This window comes from Magnolia sinica, chromosome 10, assembly GCF_029962835.1.
Source record: "Magnolia sinica isolate HGM2019 chromosome 10, MsV1, whole genome shotgun sequence".
Classification (NCBI taxonomy): Eukaryota; Viridiplantae; Streptophyta; class Magnoliopsida; order Magnoliales; family Magnoliaceae; genus Magnolia; species Magnolia sinica.
Window position 1 is genome coordinate 27,055,823 of NC_080582.1, and position 22,621 is coordinate 27,078,443.

The following is a 22,621-nucleotide window of genomic DNA, read 5'->3' on the forward strand; positions in this document are numbered from 1 at the left end:
GGGTTGCAGGTTGGACGCAGTTTGGCTGATGACCCCCAACATCAGCCACCTAGTGGGGGTCAAAGCTCTGTAGATCGACCGTGGTGTATGTGTTTTATCCGCACCGTTCATTCATTTTTCGATCTCATTTTAGGATATGATCCCAAAAATGAGACAGATCCAAAGACTAAGTGGACCATACCACTGAAAAGAGTGGGGATTGAAAGCTTACTATTGAAAACTTCTTGAGGGGATACATAAGTATTGGATCAATCTGATAGTTGTGTTTTCCCTTCATCCGGTAACCTTATGAGCAGGTTGGATGACAAATAAACATCACGGTGGGCTCGAGTAAGGTTTCAACAGTGGACGTCATTATCCCCACCGTTTTCTGTGGTGTGGTCCACTTTAGCTTTGTATAATTTTAGGCTCATGGTCTAAAATGAGCTGGAAAAATGGATAGACGGCATGGATAAAACAAATACATCATGGTGGGGCCCACAGAACTTTGACATCAGTTATCTGGGTCATCAGCCAAACCGCGTCCGGATTACGGGGGATTGCGGTAACACGGGTCACAGGCATGTAGTGTAAGCGCATCAAGTGTCATACGCAGCCGAGTATCTACAGCTACTAAAACCTCTTCCCGCTCTCTCAGAGCTGCTGCTGCTTTCCGGACAGAAATGGCTGTTGCTCTCAAAACCTCCATTTTTCTGCCATCGAGAAAGTCTCACTTCCGTTTTTTCAATCCCCACACCCCAAAATCCATCGTCTCTGCGAAAACTCTCACTCCAATGGCTTCTCTCACTCTCTCTCAGGCCACGGGTATTTCAGAAACCTTCTCCAGATTGAAGAAACAAGGCAGAGTGAGCATTTGAATCTCTCCAATTGGCTCTCTTTTTACATATTTTCAGTCATTTTCTTGCTTTTATGTTGTTTTTGTTTAGTGGGCATTTCTTAATTTTGAATTTCGGGTTTTGCTCTAGTCGAAATGGATGTTTCGTGGATGGGATTTGAATTGGGCTGCGGTGATTCAGTTGGTTGCATGGATTTGGTTGATCCGTATTTCGTATATTCGCTTTTCGGATTCTATTTTAGTCAAATTCGATTTTTTCATTCTGCATTTTGAATTGGGTTGTTTCAGAAAAATGGTTTTATGGTGTGGGTATGATTTCAGTGGCTCTTTTTTCAACCGTTTCATCCATTTTCTTGGTTTTTCATAGGTTTTGGTGAATGGATGTTTCTTATTTTCGATTTTTGGGTTTCTTTGGATCGATTATGCTTTTTTTTTTTGCCGTTTGCAGATATTTGAATTGTGTCATTGTGATTTTCAGTTGTTTGTATAATTTTAATGGTGCAGGAATTATATGACACGCGGCCTGCATCTTCTCATAGTTTTCAGAGATTTTCAGTTCTGACAAGCGGGCCTATGCTTCGGTAATTCAGACGATTAGTCTGTTGAGTCTCATGGTGGACAGAGAATCCCCAAAAGTATCCCCGGTTGGATGATGACTGTGACCGATATCAGGATCCTTTTCGGTTGAATGTGGACATTTGTTGTAATTCTCTTCTTAGCTGTCTATCTGCATGCCACAAATCAAAATGTTAAGATTGTCCTATGAAGGAGATATTTATTCAGAGTCCATCCATGGTGGGACACAATGAGCCAATGGTCTGGATTACGAAAACACTGGTTCCCTTTATAAGAAATGGAAACATGTTTATACTGTGGCAATATGTGGGTGGTGTTTCATGTAATTCCGCTTTATCCTGTTGATATGACCATTTGATTGGGATTATTTGTTGGGTTGTATGAGTTGTTATACATTAGATTTTCAGAAAAGTGTTAGAGAAAAGGATGCAGTTTGAGAGTACAACCTGTTTGTTATTCTATGATCATTTCGAATTTGTTTTATTTTTCATAAGCCTGCTTGTGATTATAGAAAAGTGGCGAAATTTTCTCATTTGTTATTTTAATTGCTTTGGTTTCTTATTTGTTGTGTTTGATTGTTTCATGTAGATTGACTTGTGGTAGAAAGAACTATATGTAATGGTACACTAGTTGTTTGGTTGTTTACTAGTTGATGCCTTGTTCATCTTTTGGATAATGGTTGAAAAGGAAAATTTTGGTCGTAGGATGTTCTTCTTTTGAGCTTTTTGATTGTTTATCTGTTGAGGCTCATTCATCTGGTTGATAATCGGATGGTAGGAAAAGAAGTACGTGCAATTACTCTATATTGGTTCTTTTTGTTTAGGTGATCTTTGATCGTATAATGGAAAGTTGTATGGAGGGAAGTTTGCACAGTAGAGTATTAGCTGTTTCATTGTTTACTGGTTGGTATTTGAGCATCTTGACAAAAAATCGAATGGGAGAAAAAGAATAGTTGGAATCCAAAGACAATGATGATATATTAGTAGAGGGAAACTTCTATTAGTAAGTTTCATATGATCAACTAGCTTGTTGGTGTGGTTTACCATTTCTAGATTGATCAGCTCTTCTTGGTGAACTTTGGAATTGATGTGCTTGCTCTTGGTAGCAATCCTATTCCAATTTTTTTTTTGGCCCCTTCTTCAATGCTGCATTTTAATGATTTCTTTCATTAAATGACTACACACACAGTCTCTCTCAAGAGTCCAGTGTAGTGGCAAAATGATGATGAATTTCTTTCTTTTTTATTAAAGATTTTTTTTTTTTTTTGCTGAATTTCATAGAGATTGTTTGTTTAAGATGTACTGCCAAGGATCAATATGCAAACTCAAGAAGAAACTTTTGATGGAGGATTTGGGGGTACCCTTTTTCTTGTGATATGTTCTGTTCTGCACTTCTTTATACATTTTTGTCAAAATAACAAATGGATATATGATTTGAGAGTACATCATTGGACAGTTTTAATTCTTTGCGATAATAGTGTAATCTTGAATCAGTCGATTGTTCTGTTTGATTCAACATAGTTTAGCTTCTAATGAATATGAATGATGCGTAGGTGGCACTTATACCTTATATTACTGCCGGTGATCCTGATCTATCAACAACAGCAGAAGCGTTGAAAGTACTTGATACCTGTGGTTCAGACATCATTGAATTGGGTGTACCCTATTCCGATCCATTGGCAGATGGCCCAGTTATCCAGGTGTGGTTGTCTTGCAACTTTCTTGCCACTGTTTTTTCATTCCTCCCGAGATGTCTTGGTGTTTCATTTTTTCATTTCCTTTTCCTGCCATGTCTTGGTGTTTCATTTTGATTCCAGGCTGCTGCTACCCGCGCTCTAGCAAAAGGGATCAGTTTTGATGCTATAGTTTCCATGTTGGAGGAGGTACAACTGTTCAGATCACTGTGATACAGATAATACTTGTCTGTGAATTATATCTATGTCTCTCCTTCTCTCTACAGTCTGTACACAAAGAAATGGAGTTGTTGAAAATCAGGATGCTAGAGTCAGTTTCTAATAAAGTTAACAGTTTTATTGCGAAAAGAAGAAAGAAACTGTAGAAAGGGTTGGTTTTGCTCTATACAAAATGAGAATTTAGATGAACCCTCTTTTGCAAAACTATCTGCTAACCTATGTGCAATGCATCCACATGTACCATAATTACATTACATGAATGACCAAAATATTTGACTAGAGAAACTTCGCTTGGTGAATCAATTTAGTTTTACTAGGAGTACACAGCTCTGTGTGTACGTGCAGAGCACCATACTGTTGGTGTATATCTTTTAGTTATTTTTTATGTGCTTTGATTCAGATGATAATTATCTCATTAGCCCTTTGTAATTAGGAGATGAAGTGCTCAGGAGGAGAGATGTATATACAACTCTCTCTCTCTCTCTCTCTCTCTCTCTCTCTCTCTCTCTCTCACACACACACACACACACACACACACACACAGTACAGGCACATGTATCCACATCTTCTCTCCTCTCTCTCTCTCATGCACACACTCACGCACACGCACATGTATCCACTTTTTCTCTCCTCTATCTTCTTTTTTATTCTTGACTAAATCTCACAGTGGAACTTATCCTCTTCTCTTCCTTAAACAGTGTATTCCACTAATATCATGCTCTGCACGTATACACAGAACTGTGTACTCTAACAAGTATGATAATTTTTCATCGCATCAAATTATTGAAAAAATCAGTAAAACAAGGGCGAAAGAACATGTATGGAAGAATTGGATGGGAAGACATCAGGCAGCAAAAAGCATGTTAGTGGTACTAGGATAATGCTGAAAAAAGGCAAAAGGCAAATTATCATTGTCATTGATAAAAAATCATTATTGATGATGGATCTTTGTTACATTGGTCAATGGTTGGGCCTTCCATAATCCTAAGATCATAGCATCATTCACAAAAATTCCAAACTGCAACATCCATGCTCCCATCTCCAGTCAGTTCAAAACTAAGCAAATCCTTTTTCGTTACTTTTATAAACGTCCTATTTCACCACAAAGATCTTACATCAAAGAGTTGGATTTCTCTTATTCAAGATATTAGCAAGATTCTGAAGAAAATCAATTGATGGATTTCCTCATTTGGGTGGCTAGAATTTTAAGGTGATTCAGGTATTGAAGTGGTAAGGGTTGAGAAAGGCTTGACAAGCTTGTTTTTTCTGGTCTAGTTAGGAGAGGGGATGTGAGCTATATGCAGAATTAATGTCAATCAAAACATGGATTGCCTTATTTTAGAGTCTTGTATATTTTAAGTCCTGTTAATTGTTTGAGATGACTCTAAGAATGCAGCTATGTGGCAATTGTTAAATACGTAGCTACATACATGGAAATGGGTTTTTATTCAAGTGAGATTAAGGCTAGGGTGTCTATGGGAGCGGATTAGGTGAGACGCTGGCCTCACCCAAGATGGTGTGGCCCTTACCATGAGGCCCACCTTGATGTACTTAATCTGTATCCACGCCGTCCATCTGTTTTTTCAGATCATTTTAGGGTATTATCCCAAAAATGAAGCAGATCCAATTATTAGGTGGATCATACCATAGGAAACAGTGGTGATTGAACGCTTCACCATTAAAAACTTCTTAGGGCGCACCTTAATGTTTTTGCAGTGTTTATTTGCCATCCAATCTGGTGATAAGGTCACATAAGCCCGGATGAAGAATAAAAATATAAGCTTGATCCAAAACTTTTGTAGCCCATTAATGGTCTGTTTCCTGTGGTATGGCCCACCTGATAATTGAATATGCTTCATTTTTGGGATAATGCCCTAAAATGATCTGGATAAATTGATGGACAGCGTGGATACAAATTAAGTACATCAAGGTGGGCCCCACGGTAAGGGCCGCGCCATTTTGGGTGAGGCCGGGGTCTCACCTAATCTGCTCACTAGGGGTGTACACGAGTCGATCCGAGTCGAACTGGGCTCAACCCGGCCCGGCCCGATCACCAGCCAAACCCAGCCCGAACCCGGCCCGGCCCGGTCACCGGGCCAACATGTCCAGCTGGAACTTGGCCCGGTCAGCAATCGGGCAAGTTCGGATCTTACAACAAGTTCATGGGAAGGGCTTTGGCAGGTAATCCACGTCCCATTATAAGGCCCTCGATTAACGGTTTAGATAGTTGAACTATAGACTCCACAAAAAATCTAACTAGTCAGGACATTATAATTCCTTTTTGTATTGGATGAATCTAGGCCGTTCAAGTTATACGTCTGTGAGGTGGATGAGTCATTGCTACTTCAAAAATGGGCGGTGAACTATCTCAGAAGGGTAAAGGGGAAAGGGACGGGTAGAGTTTTGAATACACACACACACACACACACACACACACACACACACACACACACACCACTCGACCGAGTCGGGCTGAACTGGGACCTATTCGAACTCGGCCCGAACTCAGTTTCGGGCTAAAGAAAATGACCCATCCCGACCCGAACTCAGTTCCCGGTTGGGCCGAGTCGAGCGAGTTAACCGGGCTAGCCCGGTTCGTGTACAGCCCTACTGCTCACCATGTCTATGTTGTCAATCTTTTCTGTTCACATGTCTATGTTGTCAATCAGTATCCATTACCTTTTGAGGATTGCTGTTTGTCCTTTTTCTATCACAAAGTTGTGTTATTTACATTAAATAAAAAATAAAAAAAATTCTTGCTGCGCGCAGCTAATTCGTTGAATTGGTCTTGGTAAAACCCATTTGAAATGCTAATAATAATTTGAAGCCTAACATCATTCTGTAATGGTTCATCTCCATCATACTTACCACATTAAAAGTCTCATGAAGCCATGTTTCTCCGACACATTAATCATCTTTTACTTTCTTTTGTGTTTTGTGCATGCATATTTTCTTACTAGACACTGACCTGTATCCCCGGTAGATGGGAAATACTAATTCTCTAGCTTTTGTAATTTTTTTGGTTCATGGTCTCCCTTTTAATTCTTCATGCCTTGTATTGTAATGTAAATCTGGTCCGCATACATCCTTCTAGCAACCTATATGGTTTTCTTCTACTTTGAACTTCTTAACAATGCGCAAGTTTGAATTGTGTGCTATTAAGTTCTGAGATAGGCTTTCATTGCAGGTGGTTCCTCAAGTATCCTGTCCAATCAGTTTATTCACGTATTACAACCCAATTCTTAAGCGCGGAATTCATGAGTTCATGTCTACCATAAAAGATGCTGGTGTACATGGTAATTTACCTCAACTAAAATAATTGCCTTTATTTCATGTTTTGATACAATAGAATCCATGTATCATATTTATATATCAAAATCATGTATGTGTGTCATTGTTTATGTCAACTTTTGCTAATGTATTGGAATACAAGGGAGAAAATATCTTTTCCACTGAAATCCGAATTTCCTAGCAAATTAGGAATTTGGCATGGTGTTATCTATTTTTGGATAGTATGCTTAATTTTCTACATGTTTCCCATTGATTATATACACCATGTTTAGGAAATTTTGTTGGTTTCTATGTTTGTAACGTGTTATTTTAACTAGAATCATTCCTTTTTCTTTCTCGGTCAAGGTTGGCAATGAGGACTTCACCATGTTGTTCGATTACTGGGCAACATTACCATGTTGTTATTCTACCACCAACTAGCTTTACCATGCCATTTTGTGCCACCATTTGAAGTGCCCATCCTTTTCAGTTCATGAAATGGTCACTTATCTCTTTCCATACATATAGTTTATCTGAATCCTTGTTAACAGGTTTTGCTTGCAAAACAGAGAGAGAGAGAGAGAGAGAGAGAGAGAGAGAGAGAGAGAGGTCTTGCCTTGGTGCATACAATAGAAAAGTAAAAGCAAACACGGGTGAGAGAATTACTTGTGATTTTATCTTCAATGCCAACATGGTGGAGGTGAGCTAAGGAGTATTTTATTAGATAGTTTTGTGAATATTTTATTAATGAAAGAATCTCCATTTCAAAATTCCAATCATTTTCATGTTCATATTTCGAAACTCAAAGGGATACACATGATAGGAAATTCTTTTTCCAACTGAATTCTTGTTAAATATTCCATTTTTGACAAACCAGGCCTCATATAGCACTAACGATTTTGAATCAAATTGTATCACTTGTTTGTTAGATCGTTTTGTGAATTGTTGTTTAATAAAAGAATCTATGTTTCAAAATTCCACAGGTATCCAGTAAGATTTACAATCACCTTTGGATTAAACAAACCTTTCAATTATTCCCATGTTCATATTTCGAAACTCAAAAGGAATACACATGATAGGAATTTCTTTTTCCGACTGAATTCTTCCTAAATATTCTATGTTTCTATGAACCAGGCCTTATATACCACTAACGATTCTGACAGGCCCCTCAAGAAATAATACCCCGGCTAACAAAAAAAAACTTAATAAGTTGAAGCAAGCTGAAATACATTTCATACTACCTAAAAGCCAATGTGTGCAACGGTTGTTTAGCCGTTGCTTGTTTCAAAACGATTATTATTATTAAGTTAAAGGCATTAGCGGACAATGACTTTTCAGTTGTTACTTGCTGGCCTCAAAGTGTCTCCTCTATTTGTAGAAGTATAGAGAAAGAGAAAGAAAGAGGAGGAAGAGAAGGAACCTAAAATTCAAGGTTGATGCCCCTACTCTCCTCTATATAATGAATTTTCTACTGATGACAAAAGTACCCTTAATAGCAAAAGAAAAATCCCATCATGTCCAAACCACTATAAGTAAAAGAGCAAGCATAGAAACAAATCTAAGTGAGCCTAGGTGGGTCGTACAATGGTCCCGCCCACATCCACATCCATTAACACCCCACCTCATGCTAGAGCGTAGATGTTGTCGATGCCAAGATTGGAGTACATGAGTGTAGCTTGCCTGTGGTGAAGAGCCTTGGTAAGCGCATCAATAAGTTGATCCTGAGATCGGTTATGTGTCGTAGAGATTTCGCTACTGGAAACCTTCTCACATATAAAGTGACAGTCAACTTCAATGTATTTAGTTCTTTCATGATGGACCATATTGTTCAAAATGTAGGCTGCAATCTGATTATCACAAAATAACTGCACAAGTAGATTCACCATAAACCCCATTTCTTACAATAGTTTCTTGATTCACATTAACTCATAGGTTGGATGAGCCATTGCTTTATATTTTGCTTTAGTACTTAATTGGGCCACCACACTCTACTTCTTTCTCTTCAATGTGATTAGATTTCCTTCCACAAACATGCAATATCTAGTAATAGATTGTTTATATGCTAAGAACCTACTCAAATTACATCAAAGTACCCTATGATCTGAAGATGATCATTCCATTTATATAAATTCCCTAACCTGATGCTCCTTTAAGGTATCACAGAATCCAAATAACTGCGTCCACATGAGGTACTTTCAGAGAGCTCATAAACTGGCTTACCATGCTCACAATATAAGATGTTTGGTCAAGGGATACTTAAGTAGATAAGTTTTCTAACTGATCTTTTATACCTCCATGGGTCTTCCATTGCATCTCCTTGATCACTTACAAGTTTGTGATTAGGATCCATTGGTGTATCGACTAGCTTCGTACCAAGAAGACCTGTCTCCATGAGCAAATCCAAAACATATTTCCGTTTAAATTTAGATCAATCCCTTTCTTAGATCTGGCTACTTCTAAACCAAGAAAGTATCAAAGATGACCCAGATCTTTTGTGAGGAAATGTCATTGAAGGTACTTCTTTAGCTCTTCAATCTCCATATTCTCACTTCTTGCAAAAACAATACCTTCCGTATATACTACAAGCACAATGAAGACTGAGGTACTTGTCACGCCCCAAACTCGGGAACCGGGCTTACAAAATTCCTGGCCGTCGAATCCGGTGCCGACAGCCTCCGAGTACCCCATTCTCGGCTCCCAGCTCCCATGCGCCAGGTTCCGATCCTGGGATCCTACAAGGAGGATTTTCAGGATTTTTATTTATTTATTTATTTATTTATTTATTTTTTTAAAGGAGCATAATCACAAGTGTACCCAAGTCACTCAAACATCATCACCACATATCCACTAATATAATATTTGAGTATAGTGCTGAAAGGGAAATACATCATATAACAAAATTCCAAAAGATCAGGCATATGCTCCTACCTCAATGCTGCTGCGGTCTAGCATAACCTACACGTAATGAACGTGCATAAGCTCACTACGAAGCTTAGAGAGTGCGTGCATGGGTGCACAATGCATGTGCCAAGCATACAAATGTCAGAGTAAGCGGAAATGATGGAAGGCTAAACTGGCAAGTCTATAAATGATGTTAGCCATACCAAGGCTATGTAATGCAAGGCCTACATGGCCGAATGTCATATGCTAGAGATGCAACACAAGCATGTCAATACTCAACTAGTCCACGTATTAGTACGGTTCATCACTAGAAACATCATCGGGGTCTAGTACACTCCAACACTGGCTGCCGACCCATCGCGCGCTTGACCAAGTGAGTGGAAGAGACCTCACTATCTGCCTTGCCAGTAGTATACTAATGCCCACCCGACTCGTTAATAGCGTACTCATCTATGAGCTGGTCAAACTCAACCTAGCTTACAGCCCCCTAACCTTGAGCGGATAAGGTCACACCCCTTTTCAATCAACTATGACACAGTGGGAGACGCGGCCTACTGGTATTCGGCACTCGGGCGCTCATGTTATCCACTCGGTCTCGACGTTGAAGCATCTTACTGGTACCACAAGGATTTAGAGACTTTCACCCAAGGACATCCATAGCGCCCTAATGCTAGAACAGATATTTTCGGTATCCAATTTGACCATCCACGATATGCTTGTGGAGGCCATAACCCTGATGTCGCTAGGGCGTTAGGTGATCGTGACATACAAGATGCGAAATGCATGAGTCATACCATCCAAGTCATGCATCAAACCCGCGCGTACAGCGCGATCATGTGGGGCAACCCTATCTCATATGGGGTCTCCTAAGTAGCTCAGCCCAATGGCATATGCTATGATCAATCATCACCCACAACATGCATACAAATGATGCGTATGGGCATATGTCTAGACATGATGTCATTATACTAAGCATGTTCTTAGTGTGTCACATATCAGACAATAATTAACCTTAATCGGCACATCATATATAGAGAGTGAGAAATGAACGACATGCCCCACTAGAAATATGGAAGTCTATGTGGTATGGCCCACGTTAGACTAACATCAGCTTCTCATGTAGCCTGCAAGGCATGAATAAAATATATATATATATATATATATATATATATATATATATATATATATATATATATATATATATATATAAAACAAGGCGGGGTCCATTGGGAGTGACCTGAATGGACACCCACATGTACAACACGTGTGTCACTAGGCTACCAATCCATTTGGGCACATGACCCACTAATGATGTCCCAAAATAATCAGATTATCAATGACATCACTATAGTTACTTTGGTAGAATGATCTACACCGTCTGATCATTGCTAACGTAAATCGACTGATACAGATCATTGGTTCGTCACTAGGATGTGATCATATGTTCATGGCCCATCTGAGTCTTGGGATTTCATCAGTTCGGGCAAAGTATATGCCTAAATGGATTTTAATAAAAACATAGTTTCAACATTCACATGTCAACTAATTTAAGGATTTGAATTAAAGATGCCAAATATAACCAAAGACCTAAGGGATCTCAATTCCAGGGATACCCAAGTCCAAGGGATCCCAAAACTAGGGATTCCCAAGTCCAAGGAATCCCAAAACCAAGAAATCCCAAAGTCCAAGAGGTTTCTAGCCCCATATTACCCTATGGTGCGGCCCACCTGAGATTTGGATCAACTTGAGTTTTGGGCCCATGGCCTAACATGGTTTGATAGGACAGATGAACGGAGTGGATATGATATACATCATGTAGGGTCCCATGTGTGGGTTGCAGCCCAAGGAGGCTTCCTCCTTCACGTCATTGGCAATAAAGCCTAGTGACACCTTCCATTTTCCTTTGTTTCTCTTTTTTATTTATGCACCATTAGTGCGGGCCTCACGTGGATTTTCTACTCTGTTCACCGTGTAGTTCATCTCGAGTGGGTCTAATGGGCTCTGATTTGGGTTGATTTGGACGAATAGGGACTCCATAGTGGGCCTTGGAAGATTTCAACAGCAATGGTTCGTTTCCCTCATTACGACCTACTTGAGACCCGAATCTGTCTCATCTTTTGGTCCATGGCCTAAAATGATCTTTCAAAGACGGTGGATGGTGTGGATTCAATATAAACATCAGAATAGGGTCCCACTTGTGAGACCCAAAATTTGGCCAAGAATGGGTTAACTCCCACGTGCATGGCATTCATGTATTTTTCATGTTATTAGTATGTTTTGCATACACTATGAATGTGGGCCCCAAGTGGAAAATCTAATCTGTCCACCGTCTTGGCCACCTCGAATGAGGTCAAATAGACTCTGACTAGGACTGGTTTGGATGATTAGGGACTCCAAAGTGGGCCCTAGAGTGTTTCAATAGATGGGCATTGTTCCCCTTAGTATGGCCCACTCGAGACTCAGATTTGCCTCAAAATTTAGCACATGGCCTAAAATTATATGGAGAAGATGGTGGACGGTATGGATTAAACAAATTCATCATGGTGGGGTCCACGTGTGGTGGTAGCCTAATGAAGCTTCCACCCTCACCGTCACTTGGCAAAAACGTCTAGTGACTTACTTTTTTTTTTTTGTTCTTCTCTTTCTTCCTTTATTTTTATTTTATTCTACTATGTGGGGTCCACTAGTGGATAATCCATTCCGTCCATTATATCGACCAACTCTCTATGGACCAAAGGAGTCTAATGATGGATAGGTCCACCACTTATACACACAATAGTAGGCCTTAGAAAGTTCGGAAAGTGGGACTTTGTTTCCCTCGGTGCAATCCACTAGGAACTCGGATTTATCTCATTTTTAGTCTCATAGCCTAAAACGACACAGGGAAGGTGGTGGATGGCGTGGATTAAACAAATACATCAAGGTGGGGTCCATGGTTGGGATGCCCCACCCATGTCCTCATGGTTGATGTGAGGGGGTGCTCCCACTACCACCATCGGTTGTGGTGTGGTCCACCTGATGGTTGCATCGGGTAGATTTTTGGGCTCCACGGCGAAAATGAGCCAACAGATGGATGGATGGTGTGGATCTAAGAAATACATCAATATGGGTCCCACGAGTGAAAACTCACTCCAAATTAACATCCATGCAAAGTAAGAAATAACGTGGGTAACCCACCCCCCTAGAATTTGTGGTATGGCCCACCTGGGATTCAGATTAGCTTCATTTTTGAGCTCAACGCCTAAAATGAGAAGGGAAATCGGATGGATGGTGTGGATGATACACACACACACATCATGATGGGGCCCATGAGATAAGCCCACATGGTAGCTTTGGAAGTTGAATGGTGGCAGAGACAGAGACATGTCTTTGGATGTTGTTGTGTCTAGGGACATGGTGCCACTACCCCTCCCCCTCTTTTGTGTTTTAAGGGTGAGGTAGGGCCCACCTAGGAAATCTACTCCATCCATTTGAATGTTCAACTCATGGTGTGGCCAGGAAGCTTTGGATCACATTAATTTTTAGTGTATTTTCACCATCTAAGTGTGCTTACACAATCAATTGGTTTAAAAAGAAAATAAATATCACAGTGGGCCACACAAAGTGGTCCACGCTATGATAGCGTGCGGGACATGCTCTCCAATAGTGTGGCCCACTTGTGGGTCCCACAACACCATGAGAATAAGAAAAGAAAGGGAAAAAAAGGGAAAAAAATCCGGCCATCGGGGTGCCCCCCGCCACTATGGGGTCCACCACATACTCAATACATAATCAAGGTGGGTCCCACCCTTATGGGCCCACCAAAATTGAGAAATCACAAAGAATGGGAGGGTTTAGATCCTTCCATGCACTCACTTAGAAGGATGGACAGTTAGATCGTCTCGGATCGGCGATCGGATGGCCCACCAAGCTCCTCTTCACCCCTAATCTTCTTTAATCTCACTTTTCTCTATTCTCGTACTCTTTCTCTCTTGATCTTTCCTAATACTCTCACAAGCTCTCTTTCTTCTCTCTTAATCTTTCCCTAATCTTTCTTCTCTCTCTCTCTCTCTTAATTTCTCCCTAATCTTTCTAATATTTCCCTCTCTCTCTTAATCCCTCTCTACTCTTGCTAGGAAGTGGTAAAAATGAGAGGGAGTTAGGGAGTTATTGTGGTAGAGATTTTAGGATAGGGAGGGAATAAGGGGAAGATGGTGGGGTAAAATGGGGAGAAAAAAATAAGAGAATGATGGCTAGCATAGGTAGGGGTATGGGTTGCATGAGAATGGCATGGGTTTATTTGAATAATGGGGAGAGAGTGACATGAGTGATGGATGGCTTGATTGATGGATGGGTTGATTGATTGATTTGACAACATGGGGATTTGTGCAAGTGGGGCCCGCATGAATTGTGCGGCCCACCTCGGATTGTGCCAAAATTGTAACTTCTAATCTAAGGGTCGAAATGGGCCGTGCCGTGTGGTGTTGGAATCATAGCGCCTGCGCGGTCGCTAAGGTACAAGTCTCGAGGTATTGCGGTACAAAAGTAGGGTAACGATCAAAACTTATCGATCTGGTCCACTGGGAACATGTCGTTGTTTATGTAGAAGTGTACGGAAGGTCTTGCGAGGTTACGGGTCTTACAGTACCTTTATGTGAAAAGAGCATAATGATCAATATGGCTTCGAACAAAGCCATAATTCAACACAACTTTGTCGAATTTGTCAAACCATGCACGCGGAGACTATTTCAACCCATAAATCGCCTTACACAGTTTACACGCTTTGTCAAACTCCCTCTGAGCAACAAATCCAGGTGATTTCTCCATATAAACTTCCTTTGTCAGATCACCATGAAGTAAGGCATTTTTACATCATTGGAAGAGGGGCCAGTCATGATTAACAACCACAGACAGTATAATACGAACAGAGTGCAACTTGGTCATAAGAGAGATGGTTTTAGTGTAATCAACACAAAGGGTTTGAAATCCCTTAGCAACTAAGCGAGTCTTTAGACATTCAATCATACCGTTAGTATACAACCTAATTGTGTAGACCCATCTGTAACCAACAACACATTTATTGGTAAGTAAACTAGTTAGTTCCCAAGTGTTGTTCTGATAAAGGGCAACCGTTTCCTCTTCCATTGCTTGTTTCCACCCCCTATGTAGCAATGCTTGCTTATATGACTTGGGAATAGAATGAAAAGACAAGAATAGGGCAAACTTATGGAAATTTGGAGATAAGCAGTTAAAAGAAACATATATTTAGAGATAGGGTGATCGGTGCATGCGTGCTTACCTTTTTTTTAAAGTAATAGAAATATCAGACATATCTGGAGAATTCACTAGATCATAACGCTTGGAAGAAGATATGGGTGGATGGCACGTCATAATTAATTGCACTTCATTATCTACTCATTTTTGTCATGAGTAGACCTTCAACTGAGATGCAGTGTGAATGGAAGAGTCGGCAGAGAGAGGAGGTTGGATGATGTCTTCTTCATTTACAGTGGGTACATGCACGACTTCTGCATGAAGAGATTTACTATCCCTTGAGAAGAATGGAGTAGACTAGAAAAAGTAACATCTGCATATGCATATTGTTTTCAAAGTGAAGTATTGATAACCTCTGTGTCAGCGAGTATTCAAGAAAAATACATTTAACTGCTCGAGGATCTAATTTTTCATGGCCCAACTTCAACTGATGAAAAAAGCATGCATATCCAAAAATTTTGGGAGGAAAAGAAAACAACGGAGTATTTGGGATTAATATTTGATAAGGTGATCGACCCATTAAAACAGACGAGGCCATTTGATTTATCAGGAAGCATGCCGTGAGTACTGCATCATTTTAAAAAATTTGGGAACATTTGTGTGAATTAATAGAGCATGAGTTACCTCAACTAGGCAACGATTTATCCGTTTTGCAACATCGTTTTATTATGGGGTGCCTGCACATGATGTTTGATGTAGGATACATGTTTCAAAAATACTGACTAGAAGCTTGGGACATATGTTCCTTGGCATTATCAAAATGAAACACATACACTTTTGAATTAAACTAATTTTGTACTTCCAAGTGAAAAGTCTTTAAAATATACAATAATTCATACATGTCTTTTATTAAATAAATTCACATCGTTATCGAGAAATCATCAACAAATGTAACAAAATAATTATACCCTGACATGAGACACATGTGAAGGATGGAAAGTGACAAAGTAATTAAGGAATTTGGTAAGTTTACTATCAGACAACAGACAAAAGACTTGAAGGAAATTTTAGAACAAACAAGACAGACGATAATGAAAGGGAAGGCCTTGTATGAATAGTACCCATTTCACATACTTTGCATTGGGCACCATCTGCCAGAGTGATAGATGAACCCGTTAACGATGTATCAATGGAGGAAAACACACTGGACTCACCTGTTCTATGGTTAGATGCTCCAGAATCAATGACCCATGGAGCAAGGAACTTGGATCCTAAACATACCATACTTGAAATCACAAATGTAGCTGTAGGGGTAGAAGCAGCTGCAGAAATGGTAGGAATGGGCTGATTCTGCAGATTTTTCAGCAACTTCGTGTGCTCTTTAGTGTAACTGTTTCGCCAATCATACGTGATTGCGGAGCTGTAGACATAGAACTAGTTAGATGAGGCCTACTGTTCTCTCCAATTTAAGATGCTTGATTAGCGTATGCCGACTTTCCATGGAGATCACAACATTCTTAACAGCGTAATTGGAGAGCCCACAATGCATGTATTTTTTAGGTCCACAACCTCCTCCCATCTCGCCACGTCCACTTTGATTTCCTCTACCATCATGGCCACCACCATAGCCTCGACTGGTAAAAAGATGTTAAAGCCAAACCGTCATTGGCTCCACTCCTAAAAGCATAGAGATACATGCTGGAAGAAAACATTCAATTCGTTCAGAGATGACACATCCTTGTCACTCAAAATTTGAGCACGAACCGGTTCACACTCACTTTTCAACGTTGATAAGAACTTGCCATAGGAAACTCTTCATATTGTTGACGTAGCTTCTCCAAATCAGCAATAAGAGGCTGATACACATTCAACTCCCACATTTTCTTTGAGTTTGGAATAGTATTCACCTAGAGATTTATCACCTTGTTGAAGCTTAAATATCTCTTCATATAACTGATATGTATGAGAGATGTTTTTGTTGGCTAAATACATTTCTCGCAGTGCATCCTGTACTTCCTTTGTCGTGTCCATAAACATTATAAGTACTAGAACTCTCATTAGGTTTCTCTGTAGTCAAATATCTTAATCTTCCCTTGGCCGTTAGAAATACTTGGATGGACTTAGACCATTGGAGATGGGTTGTTCCATTTAATTTAATAGAGGTTAACTGAACTCTAAAAAAATCAGATGGATTCATGAACTAGATTTCGGATTACTTTTCATCTCCATCAGAACAAGTGAAAAGGAAAATACAACAGGTCTTGCACAAACATGGGCGACATGATAGACGAACACACCGCTAGTACGCTTCACACAATGAGCACACCACGCTTGGAGAGAGAACAGCCCACACGTTTACACTTTCGAACCGGCCATGGATGAAGATGATCACGAAGATGATATCCAACAAGGGCAAGCAGCCCACATGCTCCTAATAACCATACGAGAGGTGAGATTATGTTGATTTCATTCACCAACTAACACTTGGACCATTACAAAAAGGCTCGGCACACAGAGAAAGGAAAAAAGATTTTCAGCACAAGAGGGTTGAGAAGTACCAAAAGATAAAAAAGAGGGAGAAATAAACAGATAATAGGAGGAAGAAAATGTCAAATAAGAAACAAGGATACTCTGATGCTATGTAGAAGTATAGAGGAAGGGAAAAGAAGAGAAGGTTGGGAGAAGAGAGGGGACCCAAAATTAGGGTTAACGCCTTGGACCACTCTTTGTTTTTATATAATGAATTTTCTAATAATGTAAAAAACACCCTTAATAACTAAAGCAAGAATCCCCATCATGTCCTAAGCCACTTTAAACAAAAGAGAAGGAGGAGAAGGAGAATGAGAAGGTGAAGAAGAAGGAGAAGCAGGAGTAGAAGTAGGAGGAGGAGAAGGAGAAGCATGAGGAGGAAGGAGGAGGAAGAAGTTGGAGGAGGAGGAGGAAGCATGAGGATAGGAAGAAGGAGAAGCAGGGGGAGGAAGAGGAAGCAGGAGGAGGATGAGGATGAAGGAGCGGGAAGGAGGAGGACTGATGTAGGACAACTAACCACTTGCTCTAAAAGCTCGAACTGATAGAGCATGACGAATTAATCCCCTTATCTTATAGCCCAGGCCCCACATCCCATGGGTTAGGACCTCAGTCGAACCCCCCTCATGGGTCCCACATCACATGGATTCCACTTCACATGAGCCACCCCCCTCACATGGGCCGCCCACCCCGAGTGTGCCCTTACATCCCATAGGCCACTCCACTCGAGCTCAGTTTGAAAATGCCCCCTGCATTAATCACCCTGGGTGAGGAGTCTCGAACACAAGACCTCTCGCTCTGATGCCAATTTGATGTAGGACAACTAACCACTTGCTCTAAAAGCTCGAACTAATAATGCATGGCGAATTAATCCCCTTATCTCATAGCCCAAGCCCCACATCCCATGGGTTAGGACCTTCGCCGAACCCCCCTTATGGGCCCCACATCACATGGGTTCCGCTTCACACGGCCGCCCACCTTGAGTGTGCTCCTGCATCCCACAGGCCACCCCACTTGCGCCCAATGTGAAAATGCCCCTACATTAAGGACACAGGAGGAGGGAGGAGGACCAGCAACAGGAAGAAGAGGAAGGAGGAGGAAGCATGAGGATTGGAAGAAGGAGAATAAGGAGGAGGAGGAGGAGGAGCAGAAGGAGACGCATGAGGAAGAGGTGAAGGAGAGGAAACAAAAGAAGCAAGAGGATAAGGAGGAGGGGGATAAGATGGAGAAGAAGTAGAAGGAGAAGAGGAAGAAGAAGAAGAAGAAGAAGCAGAAGCAGGAAGACGAAGAAGCAGAAGCTCCTCTTGCTTCTCCTTCTCCTTCCGTTGCTCCTCCTCTAGCAACAACAACATGAGGAGTGGGAGGAGGAGGAGAAGAAGAGGAAGAAGCATGTGCAGGAGAAGAACATGAAGACGTAGGAGGGAAAGGAGGAGGAGAAGGAGAAGGAGAAGCAGAAGGAGGAATAGGAGGAAGGAGGAGAGAAGAAGAGAAGCAACAACAATAAGAGGAGGAGGAGGAGGAGAAGGAGAAGCAGAAGGAGGAATAAGAGGAAGGAGGAGAGGAGAAGAGAAGCAACAATAATAAGAGGAGCAGGATGGAAAGAGGAGAAGGAGAAGCAGAAGAAGGATGAGCAATAGGCGGAGGAGGAGCAGCAGGAGAAGGAGCAGCATGAAAAGGAGGAGGAGGAGGAGGGGGAAAAGGGACAATAGGAGGAGAAAGGGGAAGAGGGAGCATGGGAAGTAGGAGGAGGATAAGGAATAGGGAGAAGGAGAAGAAGCAGTAGGAGTAGGAGGAGTTGAGGAGCAACAGAAGGAGGACAGAGAAGCAAAAGGAGCAACAGGAGGAGGAAGGAGAAGAAGAAGCAGAAGGAACAACATGAGGAGGAGAAGGAGAAGGAAAAGGAGAAGGAGAAGGAGAAGAGGAGCAACAACAAGAGAACGAGAAGGAATAGGAAAATGAAAAGGAGATGAGCAGGAGGGAGCAGGAAGAGGAGGACGAGGCAAAGAAAGAGAAGGAGAAGAGGAGCAACGGAAGGAGGAAGGAGGAGCAATATGAGGAGAAGATTAGAGTGAATGTCCTAGTAAGTCTCATAGCTCAAGTGGTAGACTGAGTGAAAGATACCTCGTTTCAACACTGAGGTCTTGGTATCGGTCCCTAGTGGGGGTGGCTAATAGTGAAGTGTCAACTGATAGTGGGGTGTACTAACAAGCTGACAAAAAAAGAAAAAAATGTTGTGGTAGACTAATTAATTGTTTTTTCTTTTTTACTAAGAAGTCCAAAATATCCTTACATAGGCACATATATGTCTCTACAGAGGAACATATTTACCACAGGAAGAGCATGAAGGTGAAATTGAAATTGAAATATAAATATAAGAATTCAAATAAATATCAAATTGGATGATCAATTTCCACCACAATAAGCCCCTATTGCTCCAAAATAATCCAATGAAAGCATAAATAAGGAATAGAGGAAAGGGGAATGCTAAGATTGGGACTATCTCAGCCTTGCATCTAATTGAGGGTAACAAGGAGTCAAGCACGAGATGGCAATACCCAATGACAACTCAAGTAATCGACATAGAAGATCATCAAATGAAGGGTTGACGAGTGGGGCAACACAATAGGCGGGGGACATTATCATGGACCAAACATCTGCAGGAGGTTAAATTAGTGACTTAGCCAATTATGGTGCTACTTGTTTATATATAGAGAGAGGCTTGTACATAGTAGAAGAGTCTAGATACTGTAGAGATCTCCCTAAAATATTTTAGACTTCTTTGATCTTCTAGCAAGAGTTGTTTAGAATTTATCTACAAGGTTTTTAGTGTATTCCTAGTCGTGGGATGATCACCACAAGGAACCATCCTAGCTATTCATATAAAGTTACAAAGGTTTCTAGACCTAAGTGTTTATAAGTGGGGTCATCATCAATCTCAAAAACCTCAAAAGTTGTTAGCTCTCGAGTTCTCTAGTGTAATACAAGTTCTATTGCCTTCAAGTCTATCTTGTGTGTTTTCCTTCTCTTTCTAGTAGTTTGACTACACTTGGGTGGTAAGTTGACTAGTTCACAAAGTGGGTGTGCACGAATGCCACATGGTCATCCTTCCCAATTAAAATTCTTCTGTTACACAGTAGCTTTCATTTGAACCTTTCTATTAGGGCATCCCACACTTCCTGAGATGATTTTCCAATGCACAAAGGTTTCCCCAAATGCTTCAGGGAGAGGTTAGCAACTCGTTTTTGTTTCTCAGCTCAACTTCAAAGAAGCCAACACGCGCTAGCAGTCACAGCTAGTGTTCGTAATATTGATGCTATCGGCCGATATTATCGTTATCGATGGTCGGCGATACGAAACCCCTAAGATTTCCCTCAGAAATACAAAAAAATCACGGAATCCTGTGTATCGTGTGATATATCACACAAATATCATCAAATATCATGCGATGTTGCCGATATCGATGATATATTGGCATTTATCATGACTTTTCCGTTGATTGCATACACGATATCGTTGGAATATCTTCATAACCACCTACTATTCCAGAAATTTGAAAAAAAATAAATAGGAAAAAATCTCTTGCCTCAAATCTGCCTGAAGGGGTGGCCTTCAACTAGATTTGGTGGGCCAGTCGTCGACAATGCCGGATAAGCTTAAAACCCTTTTTTTTTTCCCTTCCGAATAGAATCGCTTTGAAAGAAATCAGATTTTCGTCGAGGTTTTTGGGATTTGGGTAGGGATTTTGAAGAAAAGAAAGAAAGAAGAGAGATTTTTGGGATTTTGAATGGATTTGAAATCGCAGGGCTTGCGGGCTGCGCCTTTAATAGAGAAGAAGAGTTGGGTTTCTTCTTTTGATTATGAGGAAATTGGATTGCATACTGAGTTACTTAGTACGCTCTTATGGTACTGAGTAATTTCTGTTGGGCCCACTGTGAATTCATGTGGTTTATCCACTCCGTCCATCCGTTTTTACACATCATGTTAGGGGTTGAGCCCAAAATTGAAGTATATCAAAAGCTCAAGTAGACCATACCAAAGGAAACAATGGAGGTATTGATTTCCACCGTTAAAACCTTTTTAAGGACCCCAGTGATGTTTATTTGTCATCCAAACTATTCATAAGATCAAACAGACATGGATGAAGGGAAAACACAAATATCATCTTGATCTAAAACTTCTGTGGGCCCCCAAGAAATTTTCAATGGTAGAATTCAATTCACACTGTTTCAGGTGGTGTGGTCCACTTGAGCTTTGGATATGATTAATTTTTGGTCTAAAGCCCTAAAATTATATGATAAAACGGATGGACAGAGTTGATAAAATGCATGAATGATGGTGGGCCCCATAGAGTTTACTTAGTACGCAATCCGCTTCCGATTCTAAGTCCTCCTGGATTTGGTGCAACTCCAGTTGCACTTAAGATGGTGCAACCCATACGATGAGGCCCATCTTGATGTATATATTTTATATCCATTCCGTCCATTTGTTTAGATAGATCAATTTAGGTCATGGGACGAAGAACTATGCATATGCAAAGCTCAAGTGGACCCCATAACAGAAAATAGTGGGAATTGAATGCTTAACATAAAAAACTTCCTGAGGGCCACAGAAGTTTTCGATCATGCTAATATTTGTGTTTTCCCATAGTCCATATCTCCATGAACTTATGAATAGGTTGGATCTCAAATAAACATCATGGTGGGCCCTAGGAAGGTTTCAACGGTGGTCGTCACTGTCCCCATTGTTTTCTGTGGTGGCATCCACTTGAGCTTTGGATGAGCGTCATTCTTTGGCTCATAACCTAGAATGATCTCTCCAAATGTATGGACGGTGTGGATACAACAAATATATCATGGTGGGGCCCACAGTCAGGGTCTCACCCACATTGCTGTTCCACATGGATTGAGCACGAGACACAGATTTCCCGTGAAAATCCTTTCTTAGGAAGTTCCTACGCGGGGATGCTAGGTGGGGCCCACTGTAGTGTTTGTGATAAATCCACACGCCCATCCGTTTTGGGAGTTCATTTTAGGACATGTGATAAAAAAATGAAGTGTATCCAAAACTCAAGTGGGACACACAAGGAAACAGTGAGGATTCAGTGACTACTATTTGAAACATTTGTATGGCCACAAAGTTTCATATCAAGTCATGTTTCTAGTGTTTTCACTTCATCTGAGTAGGAATGACCTTATAAACGGTTTGGATGGCATATAAACATCAAGGTAGATCCTAGGAAGGTTTCAACAGTGGGAAACTCTTTCACCGACTTTTACTCTCGTCCGACCCACTTGAGTTTTGGATCCACCTCATTTTTGGTCGCATGACCTAAAATGAGCTCACAAAATGGATGAACGGTTTGGATTTCTCACAAATATCACGGCGGCTCCACCTAGCATCTCAGTGTA

The 22,621-nt window shown here is 40.8% G+C and overlaps 1 protein-coding gene across 1 annotated transcript in view; it reads left to right on the plus strand.

The window, feature by feature from the left end:
* The first annotated feature begins 546 nt into the window (after window positions 1–546).
* Window positions 547–22,621, plus strand: part of LOC131258214 (tryptophan synthase alpha chain-like) — a 49,332-nt gene continuing 27,257 nt past the window's right edge. The window contains exons 1-4 of the mRNA XM_058259355.1: window positions 547–845; window positions 2,964–3,110; window positions 3,228–3,293; window positions 6,511–6,619. Of these exons, the coding sequence (XP_058115338.1) occupies window positions 663–845; window positions 2,964–3,110; window positions 3,228–3,293; window positions 6,511–6,619 (505 nt within the window). The 5' untranslated portion in view covers window positions 547–662. The remainder of the gene's footprint in view (window positions 846–2,963; window positions 3,111–3,227; window positions 3,294–6,510; window positions 6,620–22,621) is intronic.